At 42.4% G+C, this 26,427-nt stretch overlaps 1 protein-coding gene across 1 annotated transcript in view; it reads left to right on the top strand.

The window, feature by feature from the left end:
* The window catches only part of SPEN (spen family transcriptional repressor), a 70,169-nt gene that overhangs the window by 30,171 nt on the left and 13,571 nt on the right, over positions 1-26,427 (top strand). Inside the window, 7 exon segments of the mRNA XM_050909466.1 lie at positions 16,944-17,104; positions 18,334-18,534; positions 19,419-19,570; positions 21,915-22,040; positions 22,622-22,735; positions 23,929-24,042; positions 25,688-25,788. Coding sequence (XP_050765423.1) covers positions 16,944-17,104; positions 18,334-18,534; positions 19,419-19,570; positions 21,915-22,040; positions 22,622-22,735; positions 23,929-24,042; positions 25,688-25,788 — 969 coding nt within the window.

Below are 26,427 nucleotides of genomic sequence, written 5' to 3'. Positions count from 1 at the left end.
GCGATGGTAAGAAGGTGCACATACAGAACTCTGAAAACAGATTTTTTTCGATCGTTGTGATAGTGATACTTGAAGTTCTAAAGACAAGTGGGCAAGGCTTTCATAAAGTAATTAGAGATTGTTGTTTAATTTGTGACGAAATTCTTTCTGGAGCAATGAGTCACAGTTGGAAAGGAATACATATCTGTTATTTTATGTGTCTTAATATTGAACTTGATGATCTTAAAGGTCTTCTCCAGCCTAACGATTCTATGATTCTAAATAAACTGATGCGAAATACTGCCAAGAGAATTTTAATCATGGGAAAAACAGGCTCCCTGAAACCTCCCATGGAGGCTGCAGTGTATTTTGTTTTGTCGGGGACTTTCTTAGCCTGTTTAAACAACTGAAGTGAAAGTAGAAAAAAGTGAATTTAGTTGCATTACATAATGCAAACCTTTCCCTACCATTGTCTTCATCTCCTCTTTCCCGCTTAGTTTGTCTGCCAGCAAGTGATGAATCACTGACTTAGAATGGGATTTAGGGTTTTTGAGTGGGTTGAGAGATGCCTCTGCTGGGGACAGCTGAAAAATCAGGAAGAATGAGGTTAAATGTAGCTGTTCTGTCTTTAAGAATCTGAGAGATGGCCTTTGCTGATGTTAAATAATTCCACATAAATTTTGCACTGTAGAGATCACCTGAATATTCTAAATCTCTTCTGGTAGGACGACAGGGTTGAGCACGCTCCTATTTGTATGGGAAAAAGAATTAGGCTAAGATTAAAAAAAAAAAAAAAAAAATTGAAGAGAGTAGGAAGCCTCCTTTTCAATTACCACAAAGGCAACAGTAAATCCTGTAAGTGTCAGGTGAAACACCTAATCTTTACCTTTTGTTCACTTAAAGCCGTGTGCTGCTTTGATGTTTTCTCTGTACAGAGAAATGTGAATTAGGGAAAGGAAAATTAAAAAATCCAACTCAGATACTCTCAGGTTTTTGTTACCAACTGTCGAGCATTTTCACTTTGTTCTTTCTTGTGTTTCTGTTCATGTCAGCCTGTGCTGCTTCTCATCTAAATATAACCTAGACCATCCTCTTAAACATATTTTTTTTTTTTTTTACACCCTTGGGAGTATATCAAGTTTCTTGAAATTGAGCACAGGCAGAAAATTTTCAGATAGCTTCGAAGAGAGAGGAGATATTTTTGTGCTGAAGAGATTAAAATACAGAAAGTAAACCTTTATACGCTACCTTGTCAAAAAGAGCCGAAAAAGACTACCTGTACATGCACACGCACGGGTGTTTACACATAAATAGATTCTCCTGTGGAAAAAAAAAAAAAAGTAATATATCGCCCGGGATCTAAGATCTCTTCGCAGCTGGCGAGCAAATGGTGTCTCCGTCCCCTTGGGACGGGAACCAGCGACAGCCCATCAGTCACCTCAGCCCGGAGGGAGGCGAAGCCGTGCTCTCCCGCCCGAGCCCCGCCGCCGCCGCCGAGCTGCTGACAGAGCGCCTGGGGGAGGCCGCCAACTCGCATTACCTCATCTGTATGCTCTAGAGTAATCTATTAAAAATGTGCGTTGCATAATAGATTTTTATCTCGCTCTGAAAATCCGCCGCTTTAGGTCGCCTCATAGCCTTTGGTGGTGGCGGCGGCGGCGGGAGCCCGTCCCGGCGCTGTAATGGCGGCACGGTCGGGGAGGGGAGGCGGGAGGACGGTAGAGACAAGGCGGCCGGGGCGGCGGGGCCGCCTCACCCGGGTGTTTTTAAGGGAAAGGCGGGTGGTTTCTTCGCAGCGGTGCCTTTGTGAGGGCGGGGGGCGCGCAGCCCAGGGCCGGCGGCCGCCTCAGCGAGCGGGGGGGGGGGGGAGTAGGGGAGAGGAGTGTTTGTGCCTGAGAACCGGTCTGAACCGGCGGGAGCCGGCCGGGCCCGCCGCCGCGCCGCCCTCAGGGCGGGGCCGGCCGCGCCGTCCCTCAGCCGCCCTGGAAACCCGGCGGTTAAAAATACTTCAGCTTTCTACAAAAACCTTTTTTAAAAAAAACAAAAAAACAACAAACAAAAAAACACAAAACCCAGCCCCTAACGCTGGAGCGGCTTTCGCTCTTGCGTGAAGATTTTTTTCTCACGCAGCGCAGGAAAGTGCCACGGTTATGCAGTGAAACAGCAGCGCCAGTGTAACCGCGAGGTCTGAGGGGGGTAACCGGGCTCTCTGTCTCAGCCTTTGAGTTTTAGATCGCTTTTTATTTTTGAAACCTTCCTTCAGCGCCTGACGCTCTGCCCAATCTAGAAAGTAGCACCGGTTTCCCTGCCGGAGGAATGAGCCCCAAAGATCCCCAAAAAGGGGTGACTTTGGAGCCTGCTCCCCCATCTTTAACACCACCACTGCCATGATATGAAGCAGGTAGGACACAGTTGCGAAATAAAATAGAAATTTCAACATTGCTAGCCCCTCTGGAAGAACCCACCCCCTATCTTTTATATGCATATACAATAAAATCCTTTAAAACATTATTGTCAAGTGTTTATTTTATACATAGTTTTCTTTGCATGAGCTGCCCAAAAAAGTGGACGTTTTGCTGCAATTAATAACCTCCTCCATCCCCCGCAGTGCTCCCAATAATAGTTGGTAATTGCTGGCTCTAAATGACAAAGCAATTAAGGCTCTTCCTAAATATGCAGAAGTAGGTGTTTATCTAAATCTGGTCTGTCAGTCTTTGTTTCTGTAGCAGGGCCCAGAAGCTTAACAACTGCTGCTGCTGCTGCTGCTTTTTCCAAGTGCATTTGATTTGTTTGCCTCTACAGGCAGAGAAAGATTTCTATCTTTTTCCAAATTAATTTCAGGAAAAGAGTCTTAAAAATACATCGTGTTGGGGATGGATGCAAATGGAAAGGGGTCCTAGAAAAATACCTCTGTTTTATTACAATGCTAACTATTTTGATTGTCTCAAATGACTTTATTGTTTTGCATTCTGTTAAAGAGATGATTTTTTTTTTTTTTAATGCTGTAAAGGCTTCTTGCAATTGGATCAGAGTCTTTGTTAGCAAATATGAGGATTGCTGGCAGTTAAATCCAGAACTTCATGTGAACTTGCCTTATCCTCTGCTGGGGGAGGAAGACCTGCAGTGTTTTAAAAAAACCATTTCTAAGTCACCTGTGGACAGCTGCAGGTCTGCAGGAGCTGGTGTCTAGTGTGAGGTTTGGCAATCTCAGGGTTTCGGAATGGCCTTTTTTAGGAACGGTTGGAAAAACCCTAGCTGTATGGAAGGCATTGCTCCCGCCAGTGTCGGGGGAGACGTCGTCCTCCCGAGTTTTGCATTGGCTTGTTCGTTAAGCCCGCAGGAGCTGCTAAAAATGGATTTTCTTCCCGCGGGCGTGCTGCAGCCCGGGGAAGGTCTGGTGCTGTTGGTGGATTGGGTTTGACTTTGGGGTTGTGCGCGCGCGTATTAACAAAATGGTCACTTCTAATTGCGTTTTTAAGGCTTTGATTTCCTTCCAAGTATTTTGCTTAATCATCTTGAGTAGGCTGAGGGAAGGAAAGAATTAGCTGAGGTCAGGGAAGTTGAAGCTGCCCGCGTTACTTCTCAGAAGCCAGGCTTAAGTCTGAGGGATCCTGAAGGCAGGAAGAAATCTGCCTCCTGTTCTCTTCCTGCTGTACGCCAAAAGAGCAAGGGGAAATCAACCGAAAAAGCCAAACAAAACAGTGCGATAGGCTGTGTTGGGTGCCTCCTTCTGCGTGAATGGTCCAGATTTCCCTTTCTTCGGGAGAAATACAACTTGGATGTGAATCATGGCTAAAATAGATGAGAGGGATCCTAGTCTAGAAGTGCCTGCTTGTCTGCACTGATGATGGAGTCTAGACAGCTCAGATGGAGACACATACATTACAGGCACCGAAAGGTGGGGGAGAGGATTCCCGTCATAAAGACCTTTGGAATAATGGGCAGTTTAATAATTTCTAATGAATGTTCACGTGGAGGGATGAATAGTAAAAGAGGAAGGCTGTATTGAATGCTTCCTGAAAAAATACCAGTGATTACAATGATCAAAGGAAAAATCCAGCCGCCGCCTGTGTTCAGTCATACGTGTTTCCATTAAAGTGTAGACAGAGCGTCCCTTCACATCTTTGAGGTCGGACTTGCAAATACGGCGATTTGGGTTTTTTTCCCAAAGAGGATGTTTCTGGCTCTGCCAGAGGTGTGGATGCAGGCACTGTAATATCTTCGGGAGGAGAACCTTCCCCTTAAAACCTAAGGGCCAGGAGAACAGCTCTCTTCATATTTGTGAGACCTGGGCATTAATCTTAAAAACAACTTTAGGTAGAACATGCTGTGCTTAAACTAAGGTCCCAGGGATGTGAATTAATGGTAAATAAACCTTATTGGGGAAAAAAAGAGAATATCGTCCCTCAATCTTTGCCCATTGAATTAACCGTGTAACTGATGCACTTAGGTTTGCCCTTAATGTCCAAGCATCAAGTGTAGTCCGTCCACGACGTCGCAAGTGCCGAAACCACTAATGATGGCATGAAGGTTTTAAGCGTGAAAGCTTCTTAGCGGGCGATTAGATATCCCTCTCCAGATCATTACGGTCAGCCGGTAATGCTGCTCGGAGAGGAGGATGCAGCACATTTACGAGTGGAAAATCACAGACTCTGAGAGAAGTGAAGGCTTTGAAGTTGTATAGAGGAGAAACAATTTATATGTGCCAGGACGTAGTACTAATTTTTTAAAATCAAAAGGCATCACTGCCTGTTGTGTTTAAGGGAAGGAAAAGCTGAGTTTCCAGAAGGAGGAAGAGGGAGATGTGTACTATGTAGATGCTGTATTAATTTAAAAAAAAAAAAAAAAAAAAAAAGAAAACCTTGCATTATTATTTATTAAGTGCCCAATGCAAGAACAAAAATAGCCCTTTTAGTGTGCGTGACATTAAGAAACAAGACTTCTCTGTGCATCCCTCCGTCTCGCAGGAATCCTGTAACAAAGGTAGGGGACCTGTTCTTTTGTTTCCCGATGCTTGCTGGGTTTCAGAAACAAACACCCCATCTCCTTCCAACCACGAGTCCTCTCTCCTCTTCGGAGAAGTGAAATGTGGAGCCTTTCAAATACTTCTCTTCGAAAAATGTCCGGGGTTCAGTGTGCGGTTGCTTTATGTAGCTCAAGGCGATGATTTTGGCTAGAAGACACTCAGAAATCTAGGATGGCAGCAAAAGTACCTTTTGGAGAATCCTTTCTACGAGAGGGAAGTGGTTTTCAGGGCCGTCTCCTCATTTCTTCCACAGTTGCCTTATATTCTCCACAGATGCCCAGAAATCTTCATCATCTTTACACCTGGGCAAAGATATGAAAACCTCATCAAACCCTTTAGAAATCAGGAGAGTAATTAAGGCACCTCTCCAGCAGATCCTGGCAATAAGGACATCCACGTATTTTGTTATCTTTCATCCGTTTGAGAGTAGAAAGCTTTTCTAGCGCAATAACGTGTGAAAGAAAGGCACTGTTCTCCTCCTGAAAGTGAATTCCCAAGAATGAACAGCACCGGCTCTCCACGGACAAATGGTGCCGGGCTGGGCTGATGGAGAGATGCAAAGTGCCCTACTTATTCCGGCTGCTACAGGTTTGACCTCCTTGTATCATCTGACACCTCGTTTGGTAAGAGGTTGCTGCAAGATCTCAAACCCTCAAATTATGTAAGATTTACAGAGTTGGTTTGACGTTAGTCCCTCCCTTCAATGTTTGTTTACTGCCTGGTATGTCCTGTTGTCTGGATTGCAAAGGATGAATAGTCACAGAAAGGAAGCTATTGGGTTAGTACAAATTTTCTATGCCTCTTCGTTTTCTAAACGCGCGTGGAGCTGTGTTTATCCTTATTTCAGAGTCCGGGAATACGCCGAAGACGTCCTGCGCTGGTCGGGGCTTTGCTGGGTAAATGCTGGCTTGTAAGTTTTCTGTTTGTTTGTTTGTTTTGAAGCGGAGGGAAGCGAGGAATGGCTTGTTGTGTTGTTAGAGGAGAAACAAATAGATGCTATCTAACAGTTATTTCAGAGGGAGTTTATGTTGGGTTTGCTTTTTAATATGCAGTTTCCCTGTAACTTTTAGAAATCACATGTGAAAAAAGGAAGATGCTTAATTAATGCTGTATGTGTGGCTTACAGACTATGCCTCGCTGTGCTGCTATGGTTTGGAGGTTTTAAAGTCTGCTCTCCGTAAGCACTAAATCCCGTAAGGGAGGCACGCAGGTGGGGCACGTAGGCTTTGCGTGTGGGAATTCCTCAGAGGACTTTTCTTCTGTCCCATAATCTCCAGCGTACCAGCTGAATTGCCTCACGCTGCTCCTCCTTTCCCAGCCCTGGTCACTATATGCTGCCGCTGTCATGTGGTATGGAGGCCAAGGATGTAAAAGGCAGTTGAGCCGGGGAGTTGTGAGGGCGTAAGGCATTTTTCTTTTGCATTTTTCCCTACTTTTGCATTTTTCCCCCAAACATCTAAGTCCTCACCCTTGCTTTACAGTCTCTAGTTAGTGTGATGGAACTGTCCCAGGATTTTTTGGGGAGTCCCTGGACTTCGGACCACATGGAGGTTCAATCACTAAATCATAACAAATACTGCTGACTTAAATTACAATAGGGCGCTTTTTCAGAAATTACTCTTAAGAGACAAACACAAAACCCACTCTGTTGTATGATACTGTTTTTTTAGTTTTGTTTTGTTGTTTTTTTTTTATTTCTAAGGCTGGTGTTACTCTATATAGTTGCTTGACAAATGTAAAGACACATTTTCCCCGCCAACATGATATACATTCACTAGGCTGTGGCACTTTACCTGTTTCATACAAAGATTGTCTTTTTTTTTTTTTATTTTCGTGACTTAAGTGTTTTTTACCCATGTGAAATTCACAGAAAGTTCTACTTTTAGTTGTATTTTTATTTGCATGTGGGCAGAAAATGAAGTAATTCCCAAATATAGTCCTAGCCAAGAGATCCATCTGTTCTCTGCATTTTTAAATGGCAAATTAATCCTTAGCATACAACTCATCAGATGTCTTCTCTTTTATAATGTATGCTGCCTGAGATCACAGAAATGACTTTTTTTTTTTCCCAGGCCTTCCATTTTAAGTAGTCCTTTACGTGAGAATAACAGCTACCGTTCCGGTTTGACAGAGTGCTTGTGTGCATCTTCCAGTTGCTGTAGTTGGTCTAAAAAAAAGATATTAAAAAAACCCAAAACCAACCTCCAAAATTATTCTTCCCTTCATCTGGTCGTCATTTCTTTAAAATGCTGGAGAAGGTGTAAGGCAATAGAAATTCTGTTTCAAAAACACCCTTAATGAACGTACTTATTTCTGATGGAGAACTAGGGTCGCTCTGTCTGTTTTCATTTAGATTTCGCTCTTTGGACAATGGTGACCATTTTTAGAAGTACTAAACTTCCACAGCGTTATCTGCCATAAATGGAATTTCTATATTAAGCTTCGCATGTTCCCAATTTTACTTAAGAGGTATTGTTTATCGGCTGTGTATCTTGGCATGCCTTTCATTGCAACTCCCATCCCAAGAACAATTCTATTTGTTTATAAGAGAGGATGCACCGTTTCAAAACCGTTCCGAATCGGGAATTTCAACAAATGGCATTTTGTGTAACGCTAAAAAACCCAGTGCCTTGAAGAGGGAGGCGATGATCTCACCCGCCTTTTGGCAGGGCAGAGCGCAAGGTTAGGGGCCGGCTGCCCGCGCAGGCAGGGAGAGCGGCCCCGGGGAGCAGAAGGTAAGGAGTGGCCGAGGGTGGAGTCCATGGGGCACGTGTGGGGCCAGATGGCAGACAAATGAGAGCTGCCAGGGATGTAGGGCATAAAAATAGTGCCAGGTTTGGGTTTTTTTAAGGCAAGGTGCGATGCTTTTCTAAAACATGAAGACGGAATTAATTCTGCGGGTCTGTTTGCCGTGATCTACCAGCAGCTTTACGTTAAAAAAGCATTTATACCTCTGGAAGACTGAAATAACCTGGAGGTGAATCAGAGCTGGTGCTTTTTTGGTTTTAGCGTATGTATGAAGAAGGCTTTTCTTCTGAAAAATGTCCAGTGCTCAACACGATGTCAGTATAGTTAAGGCCGAATGGTTTTAAAATTGTATTAAGAAGTGTTTATTCCCAGGAAATCATTTGACAGTGCTTTAAAGGCAAAAGTAGTTGCTTTTTACTCCTCAAGTACACACGTAGTAGCATACTTGGACACAGAAGTGGTTGCACTTTAAATGGCATTTCACTCTCCTGGCTTATAGACAGTACTTGGAGTAGGGTTTTTTTGGTGTTTTTTTTTCTTGTTTGGTGGGTTGTTTTTTTTTTAAGATGTATAGTAGATCCCTGCATGAAAGCAGTGCAGGTGTTATTTAGGAAACTGCCTTTAAAGGTTGTTTTCTCTGTATTTTGAAAAGATTTGGCCTCCCATGGGGCAGGAGATCAAGTTCCTGAGCCTGCTCCCTCAGTGATTCATTGAATGACCTTGGGCAAAGCCCTTGGCCTCTTCTTACCTTATTTTTCCATCTGCAATGCAGGGATGTTAAAACATACCTACCTCCCATGAGTCCTGAACGAAAATGTTTTTTTAAAAAAAGATTTCATATGCTCTGAGGTGGCAGTTGCAAAATATTAATTTAGATCATCTGCAGATAGCTGGCAAAAGTTGTTTACTTTAACAGTATTACGCTAATTTTGGCCAAAAGGTTGAAAGCAATTTTTCTTCTAGACCGAACAAGCCGTTCCTCCGCCGTAGCGGTGAACTCTGCCCCGCCAATTTCTTTTAAAAGCCGCTGCGATCGCAAGCTTATCGGTGCCGGCAGCCTTGAGCGGCAGCTCTTCTGCAGGCAAAGTCCTGGTGGGGCTTGAAATAATTCGGCTGAAGCCCGGCGCGGCCGGAGGAGGTGGGAGTTTGGGGTGGCTGCAGCGGGACTTCTCAGAGGGGCTCGTTCTTGACCCAAGGCTTCCCTCGATGAAGGTAATCTTAAAAAATAGAGGCTCTTTGGGCTCGCACATTCTCACACCCACCCTCTTTCTTCCCTCTTTGCATCGGTGGAAGTTTAATTGTGGGAAAGCTATGCCAAAGAGCTGGCTTTGTACTTCACCCTCAAGGCCTCGATGACTTTAATCTTTCCCAGCACTGAGCTCCGTCACTGTGGCCGTTTGCTGAGAAAGCATTTCCTCCGGCTTCCCGGAGTTTCATTTTTGAGCGTGAGCGGTCCCACCGTTCCACGGGAGCATCCGTGTTTTGAAAAGGTGGTGGCTGGGGAGGCAGGCAACTCCAGCTGCTCCCAAGTTCAACACCCAACCCATCCACGGCTGAGTTAACAGCCAGCGCAGGGAGCAGAGGGCTTAAGTAGCATCTTCCCAGCAGTAGTAAGCTGTTGTGGTTGCTGAGTCGGCTGTTTGCTACGTAGATAGGCTGATGTGTTTGTAACCAAGACTTTTTTTTTTTTTTCCTTCCAGGTTAGTGTTTTTTATTCTTGGCTGTACGAAGTTCAAGCCTGAGGACAGAGGGACGTAGGTCAAGGAGCGAGGTGGTAACACCGACTGTGGGTTGGGCACAGTTTCCATCAGCCAGACAGGGATTAATATAAACATACATATTTTTAGCAATCGTGATGGATTATTTAGTGGCAGGGACGAATTAAAAGGAGCCCACGGCTGTCTTGAAACTCTCAGAGCATGTGGCTCCAGGAGAGGGGTGGTTCTGGGGGTGGGAGTAGTCCTCTGTCCTTCTCAGCAACATCTTCATCTTTTCCATGATTCATTTCAGCCTGCCGTTTCTCATCAAAGGTCAGGTGTCAGACATCATGATAAAATGACTGAAGTAAATATATTAATATGGCCTGTCACAGAAATTAAAATGTGGTGTTAATAAGCCAGTCCCTTGACTTGGGTTAAATATACAGTAAATACTATCTGGAGACTGTATCTTAAAAAACTTACTGGTCAAAGACTGAAAAAAATACTGCAAACAGCCTGTGTTATTTGGCCAGCTGAAAGACACCGGGTTGTCATGGTTGTGTTGCTTTCCCATGGCCTTTAAACGTCATTTAATTTTATTTCTTTCGATTTAGGATTCCAGCCCAGCAGGAGATTTCTTAAGTCTCCTTTCTGGGCGTGGTAAGACAGAAGAAAGTTAAGGGAAAGAGGATGTCCTGATTTCGTTTCTCTGCAATATTTAATGATCTTTCTTCAGAGCAGTAAATGCTTTTTTTATTTGTTGTGTGCTTTTTGTGACTGTTTTCTGCTTCCGTGCAGTGGGTCTTCCCCCCCCGTAGATTGTTTTATCATAGCTGTGTGTTGTTAAATACTTCAGAGTGTGTGACATGTACAAACCAAAGTTCCTTGGGTGGCAAGTTCTCAGCGGCTTGAAAGGGTGCCAAGAATGTCATGCAATCGCATCCCGGCGTGCTTTTCACCACGTGCTCCAAAGGTACTGGAGGCCAGGGTGATGGGCCCAGGGTAATTACACCGAGAGAATATTAGGTGTAGCTCTCTGCTCCCTGGCTCGCTTTCTCCACCCTTTTCACGCCGAGCAGCCAGAGTCTGCTTCTATACTTACTTAAAATGTAAAGCTTTGTGATGAAATGGAAGAGCAGGGTTCAAGCTCTTTGTGGTATGCGCGTGTGGGCTGAGCCTCTTCAGCTGCTCGCCTGTAGCCTGCAAAATACAGTGACGACTTGTTACCTCTTGATCTCTTCATACAAACAAACTTCAGATGTTTGACTGGGTTTTCTGATATCTTTACCTTCAGATTCAACAACTCCTTTTAACTAGGGAAAAAAAAACCATATTTGTTTCCACAGATGTGAGAAATGGGTTTGTTTTTTTTTTTTTTTACAAATACACTGATGTGGACTGGTATTATGCGGGACACATCATGTGTACAAAACAACTACCTGCTGCTCACTTGCATATTTAGGTCAGCGTTGGAATCGTCTCTGACAAAGAGATGCTAACCCTCTGCCCACACCTCTTGAATTTTCATCGTGGTTATTCCTCCTTGAATGTGGCAGAACAGCCGTCTGGATTGTTGGAGTAACCTGGTGTTGTCTGAGTTTTGTGGGAATGGGTTACTCGCTGTTCTTATTACAGTACGTGTAATTTGATGGGCGTTTTTGACTTGGACACGTGTAGAGAGTGGAGGAAATTCTGGTTAAATACCTTTTTGGATTCATGTAGTATTTAGTAGTAGGACAGAAATAGCAGCCTGTAATAGACCTGTGCATATATTATTTCAATATATCATTTTTAATCCAGAAGAGAAGTCGAAGTGTTTCACGGGCAAAGATCCTTTAATCTATAGCTGGAATGGAATATGATGCATTTTTTAAGGTTTTTCTTTTTTAAGCAGTTAGCGTCATATTTTTTGCTGGATGTTGGCTGGCAATAATCAGGTCTTTTTAATTTATTTTTTTCCAAACAACGCATTGGTGCATTCAGGATACTTTGACCAATTTTCTGGTGCTGTTTTCCCAGGTCCAAGAAATCTAAGTGGCGGTTTGTTTCCGAAGCCTATTGCTGATATATAAAGTATCACAAGGATTTGTGTCTGATGATACAGCGCTGTCACTAGCTGCCTTTTGCAGCTGGTGTTTTTTGCGTAGAGATCATCTACGGTGACTTAACTTGGATCTGGGAAGGGAGGGACGAGAAAAAAAGGGTTCTTGTTGCTTCCGTTCGGAGATGACTGTACGTTAACTTTGTATTTCCTGACCTGACTTGGGAATCTGCTGCTGACATCAGCCGTGAGAATAACCTGCCGTCAGCTGGGACTGGTGCTGCGGGAGGTTGTCCTGAATAGATCTTTCTAGGAGATAATCTTTACTTAGAGATTATTTTGACAGGGTATTGAATCATAGCTGATCTAGGCAGAGTTCCTGATTTCAGTTAATTTTGGCAGGAAAAAAAAATAATCGCTCTGCATATTTCTGTAAAAGGCACCCTGGATCATTTACCAGTTCTGGTTAAACATTTTTTGAAGGCAGCTATTTAAAAAAAAAAAAAAAGAAAAAATTAATTTTTACTTTTTTCCCTGCTGAAATTTGGCATATGTTCCCTTGAAAAATGAAAAGGCTTTCAACCTATTTTAGGTGGCTCGGTTTTTAACTTGCTCCAACAATCAGAGGTTGTTTTTGTTTTGCCTTTCTTTTAAACCTAAAGTTCGGCAGCGCATCGCCCGCGGTGCGTGTTAATGCTTCTTTCTGCTTTATTTTCCATGAAGGCCGCGGTGTTTCCTGCTTGCCGTAAGGAGGGTAGTCACCAGCCTTGTCGCTGACTCACCGTTCTCAAATCAATTTGCAGAAATGACAATTGTCCCACATTTTAAAATTGCAAGAGGGTAGGGCAGGTTGTGAGATCCCTTGATTCAGCGCAGCTGCCATTGACGAAAAGCAGCGGGTATCCTGTTACATCGACTGGTTTGGAGTCTCTCTTTTATCTCCTTTTTGCTGGGGAACAAAGAGAACGGCTCACTTTGTATTCTTCGCTCAAGTGCTTTCATTTTTCATACATAAACGGAGTGTAACTTCATAGTTACTAGAACTGCAAAATGCAATTACTTGAAAATGAGATATTTCTGTGGAAATGAGGGCTGGTTATGTAGGATGTGTGCACCAGGATTTGAAATGGTCATCTTTGCAGTTATAAGTGAGAAGAGGAAAATGCTGTGTGCTAAATTAGCTGCAGCGTGCTGAAACCAGGCGTATTTGGGGCTCATTTTTGTGATCTGAACCCCATTGCTGGATTCTTACATGTTGAGTCTTTGGGACTCAGCCCATATGGATAAGACTTAAAGATGGGGTTACGAATAGATTTTATCTTGGTTAGTAGAAAATAGATACATAGATAAATACTGTGAGTAAGAACAGACACATCCTTATATACTTGTAGGCAATTATGGCAGGCAGATTAATATTTTAAAAGGGCTCATAAACTACACTTGTAGTAAAGTGCATGTGTAAGAGAGGGATTATCATGTCTACCTCCTTATTAAAGTAAGGACGATCTCCTTTATAGCTCAGGTTTTCCATCTGATTTTGCTGACAGTAAAATCAAAAATCTCTATTCTACGTCGCTACGATGCCATAATAAAAGCTGGAGGGAAACTGATTTTAGAAGCTTCTGGGCTGGACAAAAGAGCATCTGAAATCCTTCCTGATTAAATGCTCAAGTTGTTCATAAATGAGCATACGTCACCAGAAGAAGTCTGCAAACCACCGAAGAGGCAACTGAAGCTGTAAGCCCGAGATGTTTAAAAAAGCAAATTCCCAGCACAGGCTCCCTCTCTGTGCAGCGCGTGTGTTGTGACAGCTCAGGAGATTAGTTTTTCTGCGTGCTGGCATTCTGCTCCGCTGAGTTTACATGGATGTTGAAGAGCAGGTTTTCCCGTGTTGGGAAAAGGCTGTGTGCCAGAGCACGCTCTACTTCTGGAAAAAATCATCACGGGTTTAATACTGTTAGCGGAAGTGCAAAATGAAGTTACAAAGCCATTTTCTTTACGCCATTTTTGGCCTGCCCCAAGACCTATTGATTACCTGAAATACTTTCAAGAAGGAGGTTATCGGAGCTGTTGTTTTAACCTATCTGTTATATTCCCAGGTTAAAATTTCCCTAGCTTGTTTTTGTAAAAGCCTTATGTACTAACTTTTGCTAGAAGAATTTTTAATAACTTATTTTCTGCGAGTTGGCAAAGGACAGTTGTTCTCAAAATTACTCACAGGGAAAAGAAAAGCCATATTCTCATTTTAATATTCTGGGAACATATCCTCATGCAGCTTCCATGCTTTAGTTTTGTATGTTTTTAAAGCTGGGGTAGTTGAAAAGGAGTTCTGTTTTTCTGCTTGAGACTACATATAATTCACTGTCAGATGCTTTATTTTGATTCTGCTGTGTGCTATAACTGGATGACACAGCAGCTATAATTAACTCTTCCATCATTCTCCTCTTCACAGAACATAAAACCTTTGACTTACTTTTGAATTATTGTATCCACGTTTCTTCAATCGGAGAAGTGATGAGGCTTTCCCTAAAGAAAGGGGAATTGTTCTTGCTACCATTTTTTTTCCTTTCTAAAAACAGAGTCAGGAAATAATTCTTTTTTTTTTTTTTTTTTCTGGAATGTCTCAGTCTTGATTCGCTTGGGGACACGTATCCCTAAAACTCCCTGGGGAAGTGGAAATTATCGGCATGATCCTTGCTTCCCAAAGTTGCGTGGAATTCAAACTCTTGTTGTAGAATTTATCGCCCTGTTAAACTGCTGTTTCATCGCTCGGACGTCTTACGGTGTTACCCGGAGATTATCTTTTTTTCCCAGTGGAATGCTGTGATTTTAACAGTATGTTCCATATTTTAAACATCCTCATAAAAAAACCCCTAAAAATAGCCTGTTCCCATTTTAAAGCACTGCTTAAATAGAAATTCAGTGCTGCCTCTTACTTAAAAGATACAATGTTAGCGAAGTAGAATATTTAAAATGCTTTAGGAAGTACGTAGTTGATCATAATACCGAGCATCAAGACGTGAGAAGGGAAAGTAAAAATGCGTACGGGGCAGAGGCTTGCTGCAGCCCTAAAATCTTATTTTAGCCTTCCCCAGGGGAATGGTAAGCCATGCGGTACTGCTCTCAGCTTGGGAATTATTTTCAGATTCTCCCCACACACATTCTCTGACTATATTTGTGTATTAAAAGAAGTTTCTCTGTTCTTTGCCAATTTATTTCATAGTAGCAGGCGATTGCTGATGTTACCCCTTGAGACTACTGAAGGCCTGTTCACGTGGGGCCAGGTTTGTCCTCCTTTTCCCAAATGCTGTAGAGAAGAACTTCAATTTAATGAGGACTTGAGGTGATCCAGCATTGCCAGAGTTAGCAGAAAGGTAGGAGGCAGAGGGAACGGGATAAATGGGCAAAAGACGAAGAGTGAATTGCAGCATGCTTCACTTTTAGCAATAAAATAGTTTATTAATGAAGAGGGCATGAAAGCAGGTTGCACAAATGCAGGTGAGGCAAAAAGAAAGGCAGTTTACAAATTTGGAAGAAAAATGAGGCTGTGAACGGGCATCTCGGTGGTAGGAAATTCAGAGCTGGGAAACAAGAGGGACTATAGATTGGAAGGGGAAACGTTATTGTAGCTGAAGTAACAGGTTGGGTGGTGCAGGGTGGCTGCCCCTTGGCGAGCGTATAGCAGAGCCCGCCTCGGAAGAGGAGGGCAGGAGGAAGGGCTCAGTTTTTCACTGCTTTTCTGGCATGGCTTTATTTTCTGTCCTCTCCCAAAGCGATGCTGAACTTCCTCCTCCGGGGACGGAGGAGTAGGAGGAGAGTGTGTGGGAAAGGCACCAACGTGTGAAGCGGCTCGATGTCAACTGGATGGGAGGGTTGTAATGAGAGGGTGAGACTGAGAGGAGAGTTTCTCATGTTTATTATTACTTCTGCATTTTTGACCTTTTTTGTTTTGTTTTGTTTTGGTCTGGTGTGTTTTTATATCCTCCTTCGATTGTTTGTAAGTATTTTGGGACAGAGATTGCCCTCTCTTCTGCGCCTCCAAATATAATGGGGACAGAGCCCAGGGGCTTTGAGTAATGTGCCACAGCTCTCGTAACACCAAGATGTTCAGAAAAAAACCCAATTTTCTGGAATGTTTTAAGAAAAATGACGCTGTTGCTGTTACCCTGGCGTTATATAAACTGTACACCCGCAAAAAAGAGTGTAGTAGGAGAGGTCACAAAATCAAATCATGAGAACGATTAGAAGCCTGAAACGGTTTCCCTGAGAAAAGACTAGAAAAAGTGAAATGGTTTAATGTAAAGAGGGACTGTAAGAAGCCTGTGAAATAATTCAAGATAAGAAAAAGATAAACTTGCTTATCGTTTTTCTGATACGATGTGGAGAGGAACATAAAAATTAAATTGAAAGCAGCATATTTAAAACTGACGGGGTTATTTTTGTACGTGGCAGATCTCCCCCCTCCAGCCTCCGAGTTAAAATTCCAGCAGAATTTTTTAGAAGGCTGCTCGTGTAATGGAGAATGAGAGTCTCCAGGGTTATGTCAGACAAAATTATTTTTAGCGATGTTATAAGCCCTCATGCCTCGGGGAAGAAATCAGCCACTGAAGAAGATGACGTGTCCCCACTGGGCAAGCTTTAATAACATTATTCTCTGTATTTCTTACTCTCCTGCAAAGCATCTAACGATCTGCACCGTCAAGAGTTGGTGGACTAGATTGACTCCCTGTATGATCTAATATGCAAATCCTGTTCTGCCATAATTATTGTTTATAAAAGATGTTCTCAGTTCTGAATTCTTCATACCCTGAAGTTGGCCGTTGGGGCTGAGCTTGTAAACAGTGTTTGCTGGTTCGTACATTGCCTAGGTTATTCTTGAGCAAAAACCTGCCGTGATTTTCTCGTACGAGGTTTTCATATCATCAGAGGTACAGATCTTTTTTAAAAGATGTGCAGGAGGCAATAAGGAGAACTCTAGGGCCGACTCTCGGATTGACAGGAGCGCCTGAGAGCATGATAATATTTCTTTTTTGTACATGAGAGCGCTGGGAAGAATTTTTAGGCTTCGGCAGACCTGTGTACCCTCTCTGTATTTCTCCAGTCTTCCCACACAGCTCCTAGGCTGATACAACATTGTATTACACTTAATTAAATCTCCGCTATTGTCACGGCGCGTAACAGGATCTGTCTGACATTTTATCCATACTCTGTTTCCTTGACTGTCTCCTCTGAGGGCTTTGTAGGAGAATATTTGTAGAATGACTTAAATTCCTGTGTATAACTGGGCTGTGTTACAGAAACTGGATTTTCTGCATCAAGCAAAGGAGAGAGAAAGGCCTGTAGATGAGCAAAAACTCTGACATTTTGCTTTTTAATTAAAATACCTGTGTCCTCTGGTCGCTTTGCATCTCCATGCACTCATCTGTCGTTTCCTTCGGGCCGTTTATAGCAGTGACTCCAGCAGCAGCTCGAGCGACGAGTCCCCAGCACGGTCAGTTCAGTCGACAGCCGTCCCAGCGCCCGCATCCCAGCTGCTTCCATCTCTGGAGAAAGATGAACCCCGGAAAAGTTTTGGGATCAAGGTTCAAAATCTTCCAGTGCGCTCAACAGGTAAATTCACTTGGGAAAACGAAACAGGGAAAAAAGGAATAGGAAGCAGGTTAGGGACTGGTTAAATAACCTTTATCGTGTCTTTGACACGGCAGCCGAGTGCTGCCTCCGAGGACGGGATTCTCTCTCTGCTTCTGCCTCGGTTCTTGTGTGATGGTGGGAAAATTGCTTAATTAGTGACCATCTGTGAGAAACCCTGCAGGTCCCTCGCTTGAGTCCCTGGGCTTGAGCACTTACAGCTACTGGAGCTGATGCTTTGAAACAGTAATGGGGATTTCCCTGGGGGAAAAAACCTGAAGCATCTCTAATTTTTCACTTAAAACTTGGACCATTTGTTCTCGCCCTGCTTCAGTTTCTTTTTTAATACAAAAACTTCAGGGTTTTCTGTTGCAGTGTTGAGTGCTGTAAAACACCCACGAGCATATTCGTAATGGCATTGAATATTGCATGGTAAATAATGCAAGAAACCACTCACTGAGGAGCGCACATGATCGCTCTCTGTTCCCTGTGCTGAATGCAGGAGAGTTCCCACAGAAAAAAACAGCATGGGATCATTTGTAAAACAGTTGTAACATAATTCATGGATACAAAGGCCCTGGCTGAATTAAAATAATATGTATTAACTTTGTGAGCGGCATACCTCACAATGTTAATATTCTTTCTATGGATTTTATTTCTGTAATATTCCTTGAAGTGACGCGATGCCAAGGTAAATACCCCACAGATCCCAGGCAGATTGTGTGGTCGTGAGTCAGATTTTGCAAAATCTGATGAATCTGCCTAGTTATCTTTCTGAATTGACTGAACTGAATGCTGTATAACTTTGATCTCCATTCCAGGTGCCTCATCCCAGCTTTGGAAAACTGCTCTACGCAGTATCCATGTGGGATTATTAATGACGTAACACTGTTTATTTCTTCTTCATCTTGAATTGGATGTCTCTTAGAAGTAATAACCATACACTGCCAGCTTTAGCGATGTAAAACCTTGCGTGCATAGTTTCTTGGGTTTAAAAATCAAGGCGAAGAGAAAGGTCAGCCAGAAGCTTTTGACATCGTCAAAATTAACATCCAGAATTAAAAAGGCCCTTCTGTGAACACTGAGATTCAGGTTAAACTGGGTGAAGGCACATTTCAGAAGGAAGATTAGATTTCTTCATGTCTTTTATGGTGCTATTAAAACGGTAAAAAGTATGTTTTTATGGTACTAATGTTTATTTGTTGGTTTAGATACAAGCCTTAAAGATGGACTTTTCCACGAATTCAAGAAGTACGGAAAGGTGACGTCGGTGCAGATTCACGGGGCTTCTGAGGAACGGTATGGACTGGTGTTCTTCCGACAGCAGGAGGACCAGGAAAAAGCACTAAATGCCTCAAAAGGAAAACTTTTCTTTGGCATGCAGATTGAAGTCACGGCCTGGATAGGACCAGGTAAGGTCCATGCCCTCTTGCACTGGACACACGACCGCTCTGGGCGTATTCACGGCCTGTTGTAAAGAGGCAGCGTAGGAGTAGGAAATGTTAAAACTGCCTTTCTGCTGAAATGTATTTTAAAGAAACTGGGAAATACACCAGAATAAATTCCAGAGCGAGAAGAGTAGATGCTCGTAGGTCAAACAGGGAGGGAGTTCCAGTCTGAAACCTCAGAGAAGGAAACCCGCCATCCTCTCAAACAGTGGGATCTGCTGGCTGCTGGAAGAAACAGTCTCATCTTCCACGTCTCAGTGGAGCAGAAGCCAGTGGGTGGTGTAAGCATAGCGCTGAGTCCTCACAGGCTTGTTTTTTCTGCTTTTAGTTAAAACAGCTAACGATGGCTGCATTTTTGAGGCTAAGGCAGCATAGCCCGAATGACCGACCAGTGAAAACTACAGCATTGAGCACGTGGTTAAGTTTTCAGTCTGTACTTCAATGGCTTGTTTAAAAATTGATTTGTGAAAACAAACTTCTTCCATGTGCTGTTCCCCAAGTGCAGTGAAGCCTTATTTGAATTCATGCATTCAAGCATTAATACTTACTAATACTTACTAAAAGAGTCATTTCTAGAGAAGCAGTTGGAGAATGCAGCTACCTTTCACCTGAGGATGCTCAAATTCCTCAGCACTCACCCAGTGGTGTGACACAGAGATTTCAAATGGCATGAAAATAACAATTCACAAGCGTAGTACTGCGTATTTTTGTCACAGACATTGGTTACTCTCGTTCAGATCATATCTGCTCGTCAGGAAGTAGACTTGAACAGACAAATCAACATGAACCGAACCCACATGAAAAACACCTCCGTGCATTACAAATTTCTTGCTCTCTTTTGCTTCTAGAAACAGAAAGCGAGAATGAATTTCGTCCTTTGGATGAAAGGATAGATGAATTTCACCCGAAAGCAACAAGAACTCTCTTCATCGGCAACCTGGAGAAAACAACCACCTACCATGACCTTCGCAACATCTTTCAGCGCTTCGGTGGAATAGTGGTATGCGAATTCTCTGTACTATATAGGGTGTCATTGCTTGTTCTTTCTGTACAGACCTGTAAAATGCTACGAGCAGTGGTAAATCATAGTGTCGATGACAGATAATTCAGTCTTTATATAATAATCTGAGTCATGCATCTTGCTGGAATATACCTGAAAGCTTTTCTTTGCGTTTAGAGTGAGATCTTAGCACACGTGTATTGAGGGGATAACTTAGCAGTAGAAACAGTCCTAGGAGCATTTACCAGAAATGTGTCTTCTGCTAGCTCAGAGCGTTTGCAGAAAAACCCAGCTAGGTAGTTGGGTTGTAAATACACCTGGTGTTATTTTCATGTTGAATCGATACAACTCTGTGAAGTCTCAGTTTCCTGTTGATTTCTGAAACAAAGGGTTTAGTTGCTGTCTGTGGAAGTAGCCATCAGCTGTCACAGTCTGTGCCCTGACAATAGGGCAGAAGAGGCGCGGAGCAGATGGATTAGTGATGACACACGCGGGATTTGGGTTTTCAGCTGAGCAGGCGTATCTGAACGAGATAGAGCAGCGGTCATCCCCCTCTCCTCTCCTCATCCCACTTTCTATGAAGTTGTATCAATATTGCATTTAAGAGAAATTATCCAGAAAAGTAAAGTAACTATCCGCAGTTAGTTTAATTAATTGAATCTGGGCTTCAGCACTGATAGTTTATGTACTCACTGGTAGCTGTGACTGCTTATGAACATGCTGTGCCTTATTCATTCTGCTCTGAAATATTTTTGTAACCATTGAGGTATCAGTCACACATACCAGGAACCCCATACCTCCTTCCCCCCCAAAAGAAGGGGAGGCGTGCTTCCATATACGATGTGGACAAATACAAAATTTACATTTTATGATGTCTGGCAGCATCCAGCCTCCGCTGTATCCTTGACATCAGCACTGATTCGTGAATTCACACAGTGTCTGTGGCTTAAACCCCTTTCTAATGTTACACCAGCAGAGCTGTCCTGATAAAGATGCTTATCAGTAGTAGTGCGCTGTCTTGTAAATTGGCTTTTCTGTGAAATAGTTCTGTCCTGTCAACATTATTAATCGGGTCAGAATCTGGCAGCAGTGCTGCCTTGCACAATTTCCATGAAAACTTACAAGCTCAGATGGAAAGGGGACCAGCTTTATAACCTTTCCGGTGGATAATGAGCAAAGTAATGATATTTTATTTGCCTGTCAGAAGGAATTGCTTGCCCAGGGTGAGTGGTCAAGTATAATTTGCCACGGTTGCAATAGTGCTACTTCAGACTCTTGGAAATGTAGTCCTCTATTGGTATTCCACTTAAATCATTAGGCTAGGGCTATAGAAGTCTAATAGTTGTGTAAATCTCCCTGTTTACTTCTGTTTTCCCAGATAAAGAGCTCTTGGGTGAGACCGTATCAAACTGCTGCCTTGTCCCTAAATTTATTAACCATGAAATTAGTCTGTCCTGGATGTTGGAACGTTTGTGCTTAAATTCGTGTGCTGGCGTTGGCATGTAGCTCACAAAGGAAGCTTGTGCTATTTAAACGAATAAAACGAAACACTCCACCTTCTATTTTCAGCTCGGAATGAATCATAATATCATGAGTTTGTTCAGAGGCTTTCGGTACATTTGCCAGTACTAGTGCTGAGCTTGAATGTTAACCAAATGTCAACTCCAAGCTTGCTGGTTTTTTTTAAATCGATTAAAATCAGCCTTTATTAGGCTTTCGTAGCTTTCTTGTGACTGTGCTTACTTTTGAATGGGCCTGTGGTGGCTTGGGATCAAATACCAGCAGCGATAGAAGTTGAGGATCTTTTTTGCCTTTACCATGTCAGTGCCAAGTTGGTTCAAGGGACGAGTGCGGCGTCACTTTCTGTTTCTAGGCACAGGATGGATCATGTTTATTTGGAAAAGAAACCCTGCTTGCCTCTTGGCTCAGAAATGAGGATCGGAGCAGGTTGTTTTCTCTTCAGCCTTTGCGAGCGAAAATTAATCTGTATTTCTTTGATTCTGAGTTGTCTCTTCTTGACATAATATTAACAAACTAAAGCTACTGTTTGTTGATCAGGTCAGGCTTACTTCTGCAGGGTTGAATTTTAAATCTGCATTGTGAAGAGCTTTTCCCTGCGTTAGTGAGGATTTGGTTTTGCCATTGAGTGAGATACAGCGGAACAGTGAAGTTTTTAACTGTCTACTATTGTTTAAATCCTCTTTCTGAAGAAAATGTTAATTAAAGAGTGCTTGCTGTGCCATGTGTCTCAAAAAAAAGTCCACTTAGATCTAATTGACACTGTTGAATGTCCTTTTCGGCCTGTTGCTGACTGTCGATTGTTCTGTTCTGTGTTTTTCTCCAGGATATCGACATTAAGAAAGTGAACGGTGTTCCCCAGTATGCATTCCTGCAGTACTGTGATATTGCAAGTGTGTGTAAAGCAATTAAGAAGATGGATGGGGAATATCTTGGAAATAACCGGCTCAAGGTAAAGAAATCCTCCCGTGGACTGTATCCTTCTCCTTGTTACTTTCATTTACAGCATCATAGGATATTTTGCAGCAGCATAGTTTATGGAAGTAAGATTTTTTTTTAATGCATAGGTCAGATTAGAGCGTGATGCTTGCAACCACCACCGTAATTGGGATTAATCCGCGTTTTTGTTGGCTGTTTCGGCAAGGAGCCCCAGGATTGAGTAGACTTGGAGACTGACATTCTCTGGTCTTGAAGGTCCACGTCTGGCGAGGCCGTGCTGGGAAGCTGTACCGGTACCGATGATCAACAGAGGCTGTCAGTCCCCAGAGCTGTCAACCTGTCACTTTTGAGATGCATTCAAATTGTAGAAGAACCAAATGTTGTCAAACACTGTATTTGTTTAAGCATGCAGAATTATTTTCATTAATTGCTATTTGATTTTTGTCTTGCTTGCACCTGTGCAAGATGCTAATTTTAGAAAATCCGTACAAATGACTAGCTTTCTTCAAATAACTCTTTGATTAGGCGTGCTCTGTTCAGTTAGTTTAACACTTGTGAATTGTACTGATGGAAGTTTTGCCCTTTTGTGTTCAGCTGGGTTTTGGAAAGAGCATGCCTACAAACTGCGTGTGGTTAGATGGTCTTTCTACAAACGTTACGGATCAGTATTTAACTCGACATTTCTGCCGATACGGGCCTGTGGTAAAGGTAGGTGGGAGGCTTTGGCGTGTGGTTTGAAGTTGTTACTGTCTTCCTTTCTTCCCATCCTGTCCTTTCAACCCCGACTGTCCAGGGCTTTATAGCTCAGGTAGAGAAATTCTCTCTGGGGTGTAATTTGGCCGGCAGGGCTCTGTAGCTTTGCATCCTGTTGATCCGATACGTAGAGCAGTCGCTTCTGGTGTTTTGAAAACAAAAAAAAGTATTCTGAATGAGCCGAGATAATGAGTATTGGAAACCATTTGTTGCTCTTGTGCAGTACAGTCTCTCCCCAACAAAATTTCTTTAGAAGGCTAACGTTGGAGGAACAGCAGTCTAATTACGTAGTTACACTCATGCATGCTAATTACATAATTAGACATAACTATATTTTTTTCATCAGACCAAAAAATGACTTTTTAAAAGGAGTTAGGATAGTCACACTGACAAAAGTACGTGAAAGAAGAGAGAAAGTCAGTGATGGTGCAGCATACCCGTATCGCACAGTGGGAGTGCGTTACCTGCCCCACTGCGGGTCGGTGCTAGTGATTTATGCATGTGCTTAAACTTAGGCGTGTGAGTTGTCCCGTGTATTTCTGTTGGACACTGACGTGCTTCAAGTTAAGCAACGCGTGTAAATCTTCGCAGGATCAGGGTCTTGCCTCCTTAAAGGATTTTTGTGGGTTTGTGTTGCAGCTTTGACATTCTTTATTGTAGCTGTTGTTGCTTGAATAATAAGTTTATGTTACTAAAGGAAGCTAATATTTGAAAATTGGGCATTTAGCAACTGACGAGTGGTACTGCAGACTGTGATAACAAAAACTGTTTCCATTTTGGGATTAAATGTTCCCTTTACCTTTTTTCCCCCCTAAAACACATTGGAAATTTTTCAAAAAACTAAAAGTAAACAAAGAGAAACTAAACAAACTCAGTCACCAAAGAAAAAAATTAAAAGTAAAATACAGAAAAACAAAATAAAGGCATAATATACCTCAAGCCACAATATCCACAATTCAAAGCAGTCCCGTGTCCTTTTATTGTCTCTTCATTACAATATGCCTCATCAGAAAAGCCTGGAAATTTACCTTGCTAAAAATTATTTCCTTACTGGTATCCTCATGACTTAGGATTTTGTTGGGACTGACACTAAGTCCTGTGGATGAGGCTCTTATTTGGTTTTTGTTTTGTTTTTTTGTTTTTTACAGGTGGTGTTTGACCGCTTAAAAGGCATGGCCCTGGTTCTCTACAATGAGATTGAATATGCACAAGCAGCTGTAAAAGAGACCAAGGGGAGGAAAATCGGTGGGAATAAAATTAAGGTGTGCAGAATGACCTCCAAAAAACAAAAAAAAAAAAGAGAGAAACAAATTGTATTTAGGCCTTACCCCTTAAATGCTGGCATTTGCAGACTGCCAGACAAAAGGAATACTTAGCGGGAGATGCATGTCCCAGACATCAAAGGCTTAAACTATTTTTTTTTATACTCGGCTTATCAAGATGTTAGGGTATCTTGAACCGTTACTTATAAAGCCTTTTCCAGTATTCTGCCGTTTGTTTCACTGAACTTGTCTCTCTGAGCTCCTGAGTGTTGGTGTCCATGTTACTACCTCATTTACCTGAATCCAAGGCAAACTTTTGTCCGTTGTCATGTTAGAAAAGTGAAATCTGAGGGTGGGAGTTCCTCCGGGATAACACATCGCTGCGTTTCAGCTGCTCCGTGCTGATGTCCAGGCTCTTGACCTGGCCGAGGCGATCCACGGTGCCTTGCACATCGTAGTTGTGGGGTGCGGCAACCCAAGCATGCAATCTGCTCTTGCGATGGCAGCTCCTTCCTTGTAACAGATTTAAAAAAATAATAATTAAAAACACTACTTAAAAAAATAGATAGAAAGTACTTTTTCCTGGAGCAATGCTTAACATTTACAGGGATGTCTTGGATTTGGGTGAATGTGGTAATACCTGTTACGACTGTCTCATCAGTTCCACTAATTGGGGACGTGAGGTGTCAGCCAACCCTCTCAGTTATCTTCCTCCTCCTCCTTTCTTCTCTCCTAAAGAGTGGTTAATGATTTCAAGCATGATCTCTCATCTGGTGTGTTGTTAACCTAGCAACTTCACACCCATTGGGGTTAGGAGTTGAATATACTGTAGTTTCTAAGCGTGGTAGTTGACGATAAGTAGCTTTTATATGCAGTAAGATGTGTGATCATTTAAAAGTTTCATACCTTGTGTTTCTGGGTCTTGCTACTTAGCAACTTTGGAATAAGCAACACCCTTAATGCGTGTATGCCTGTGCTCCACTGCTGTGGTTATACAAATATCTAGGCTGTTTTTTTTTTAAAAATGAGGAACTAGAATGTTAAAAATACTGCATTATGTGGAATACACATATTTAAATCCATTCTAATCCTTTTTTTTTTTTGCATCAGCTATGCCATTAGCTTCTTAATGTTGTCAGCCTTGGCTAGAAACCATGAACTCTTTGAGTAGCTAGACTAGGGAGTTGCAATTCAGGAGGCTTGGTTCCTTTCCCGTCCCTGCTCTTGCCTTGCTGAAGTCTGAAATAGATTGGTAATACTGATCTGCTGTAGCACTGCAGTGAGATAAAAGGGACTTTGGAACTGTAATTGGGATCGTAGTATTAAAAACGTCAATACCATGATAATAACGGGTATTTTTCCTGCTGGTTTACGGAACAGAAGCCTCTGGTCTGGCAGCTACAGCAACATACCCCAGTAAGGAGGTAGTTACGTAGCTCCACGCAGCTACGCTGAGTTAGGAGAGAAAGGTCTTTATTCTTGGGGATGCGTAGGGCTGGTCCTAAGAAGCGTTTGACATTTTTTTGTTAAATATTATCATCTCCATTTTCAGTTCTGCTCCCATCTTCAGACTGCAGCAGACAGTGAAATGTTGTCAAAATGGGATGTTTCTCTCACTGAACGTGATTTACCCTTTATTTTTCAGGTGGACTTTGCAAATCGAGAAAGTCAGTTGGCATTTTATCATTCCATGGAGAAAACGGGTCAAGATATCAGAGACTTTTATGAAATGCTGGCAGAACGAAGGCATGTGTCAATATCTTTATTACAGTCTTTTACTTTTCCAGCATCATCTTAAGTGCAATTAAACTTTCTTCAGGCCGTAATTATTAAACAAACACTTGTTTTTGTTCCTCTCAACTTTATCCTTCCTTTTAAAGTTTTCCTAACAACAGTTTAGCGTATTTTTAATGTCTTTCACCTTTTCAGTATTTTTTTTTTTTTTTAAGAAATTTAGATGGTCGGACTTAAACTGTGCAGATTAAAGCAGACAGCAGTGTAGTCAGTTACTGAAATTCATACTTAGGTGGAGGTTTCGGCTATCTGCGTGATCTATATATTTAGTATCCGGTTACTGTGATGGGTCACCAGGACACAGTTGTGAGTCATTCATTGTTTCTTAGGAATGCAAAGAATAGCTTATCTGTAATGCCTTCACGTATCCTCAAGAGAAATGTGTATGCTAACAGGTGTATATGTAGTCTGATAAACTGCTGCTGCTCATCTGTTGAGCAGAGAGTAAAATTTGGTCTTCCACGTACCCCTTTTCAACAGTTTAGTTTGTTAACTTGATAAAATAATAAAATACGACTGAGGCTGCAAATTTTTTTTTTCTTTTTTTTTTGCTATTTGACATGAGACATGAAAAATGTGTTCTGTGTTGAT

The sequence above is a fragment of the Gymnogyps californianus genome, chromosome 21 (assembly GCF_018139145.2).
Source record: "Gymnogyps californianus isolate 813 chromosome 21, ASM1813914v2, whole genome shotgun sequence".
Classification (NCBI taxonomy): domain Eukaryota; kingdom Metazoa; phylum Chordata; class Aves; order Accipitriformes; family Cathartidae; genus Gymnogyps; species Gymnogyps californianus.
The sequence above is the reverse complement of the archived record's forward strand: the minus strand, read 5'-3'. Positions and strand labels throughout refer to the sequence as shown.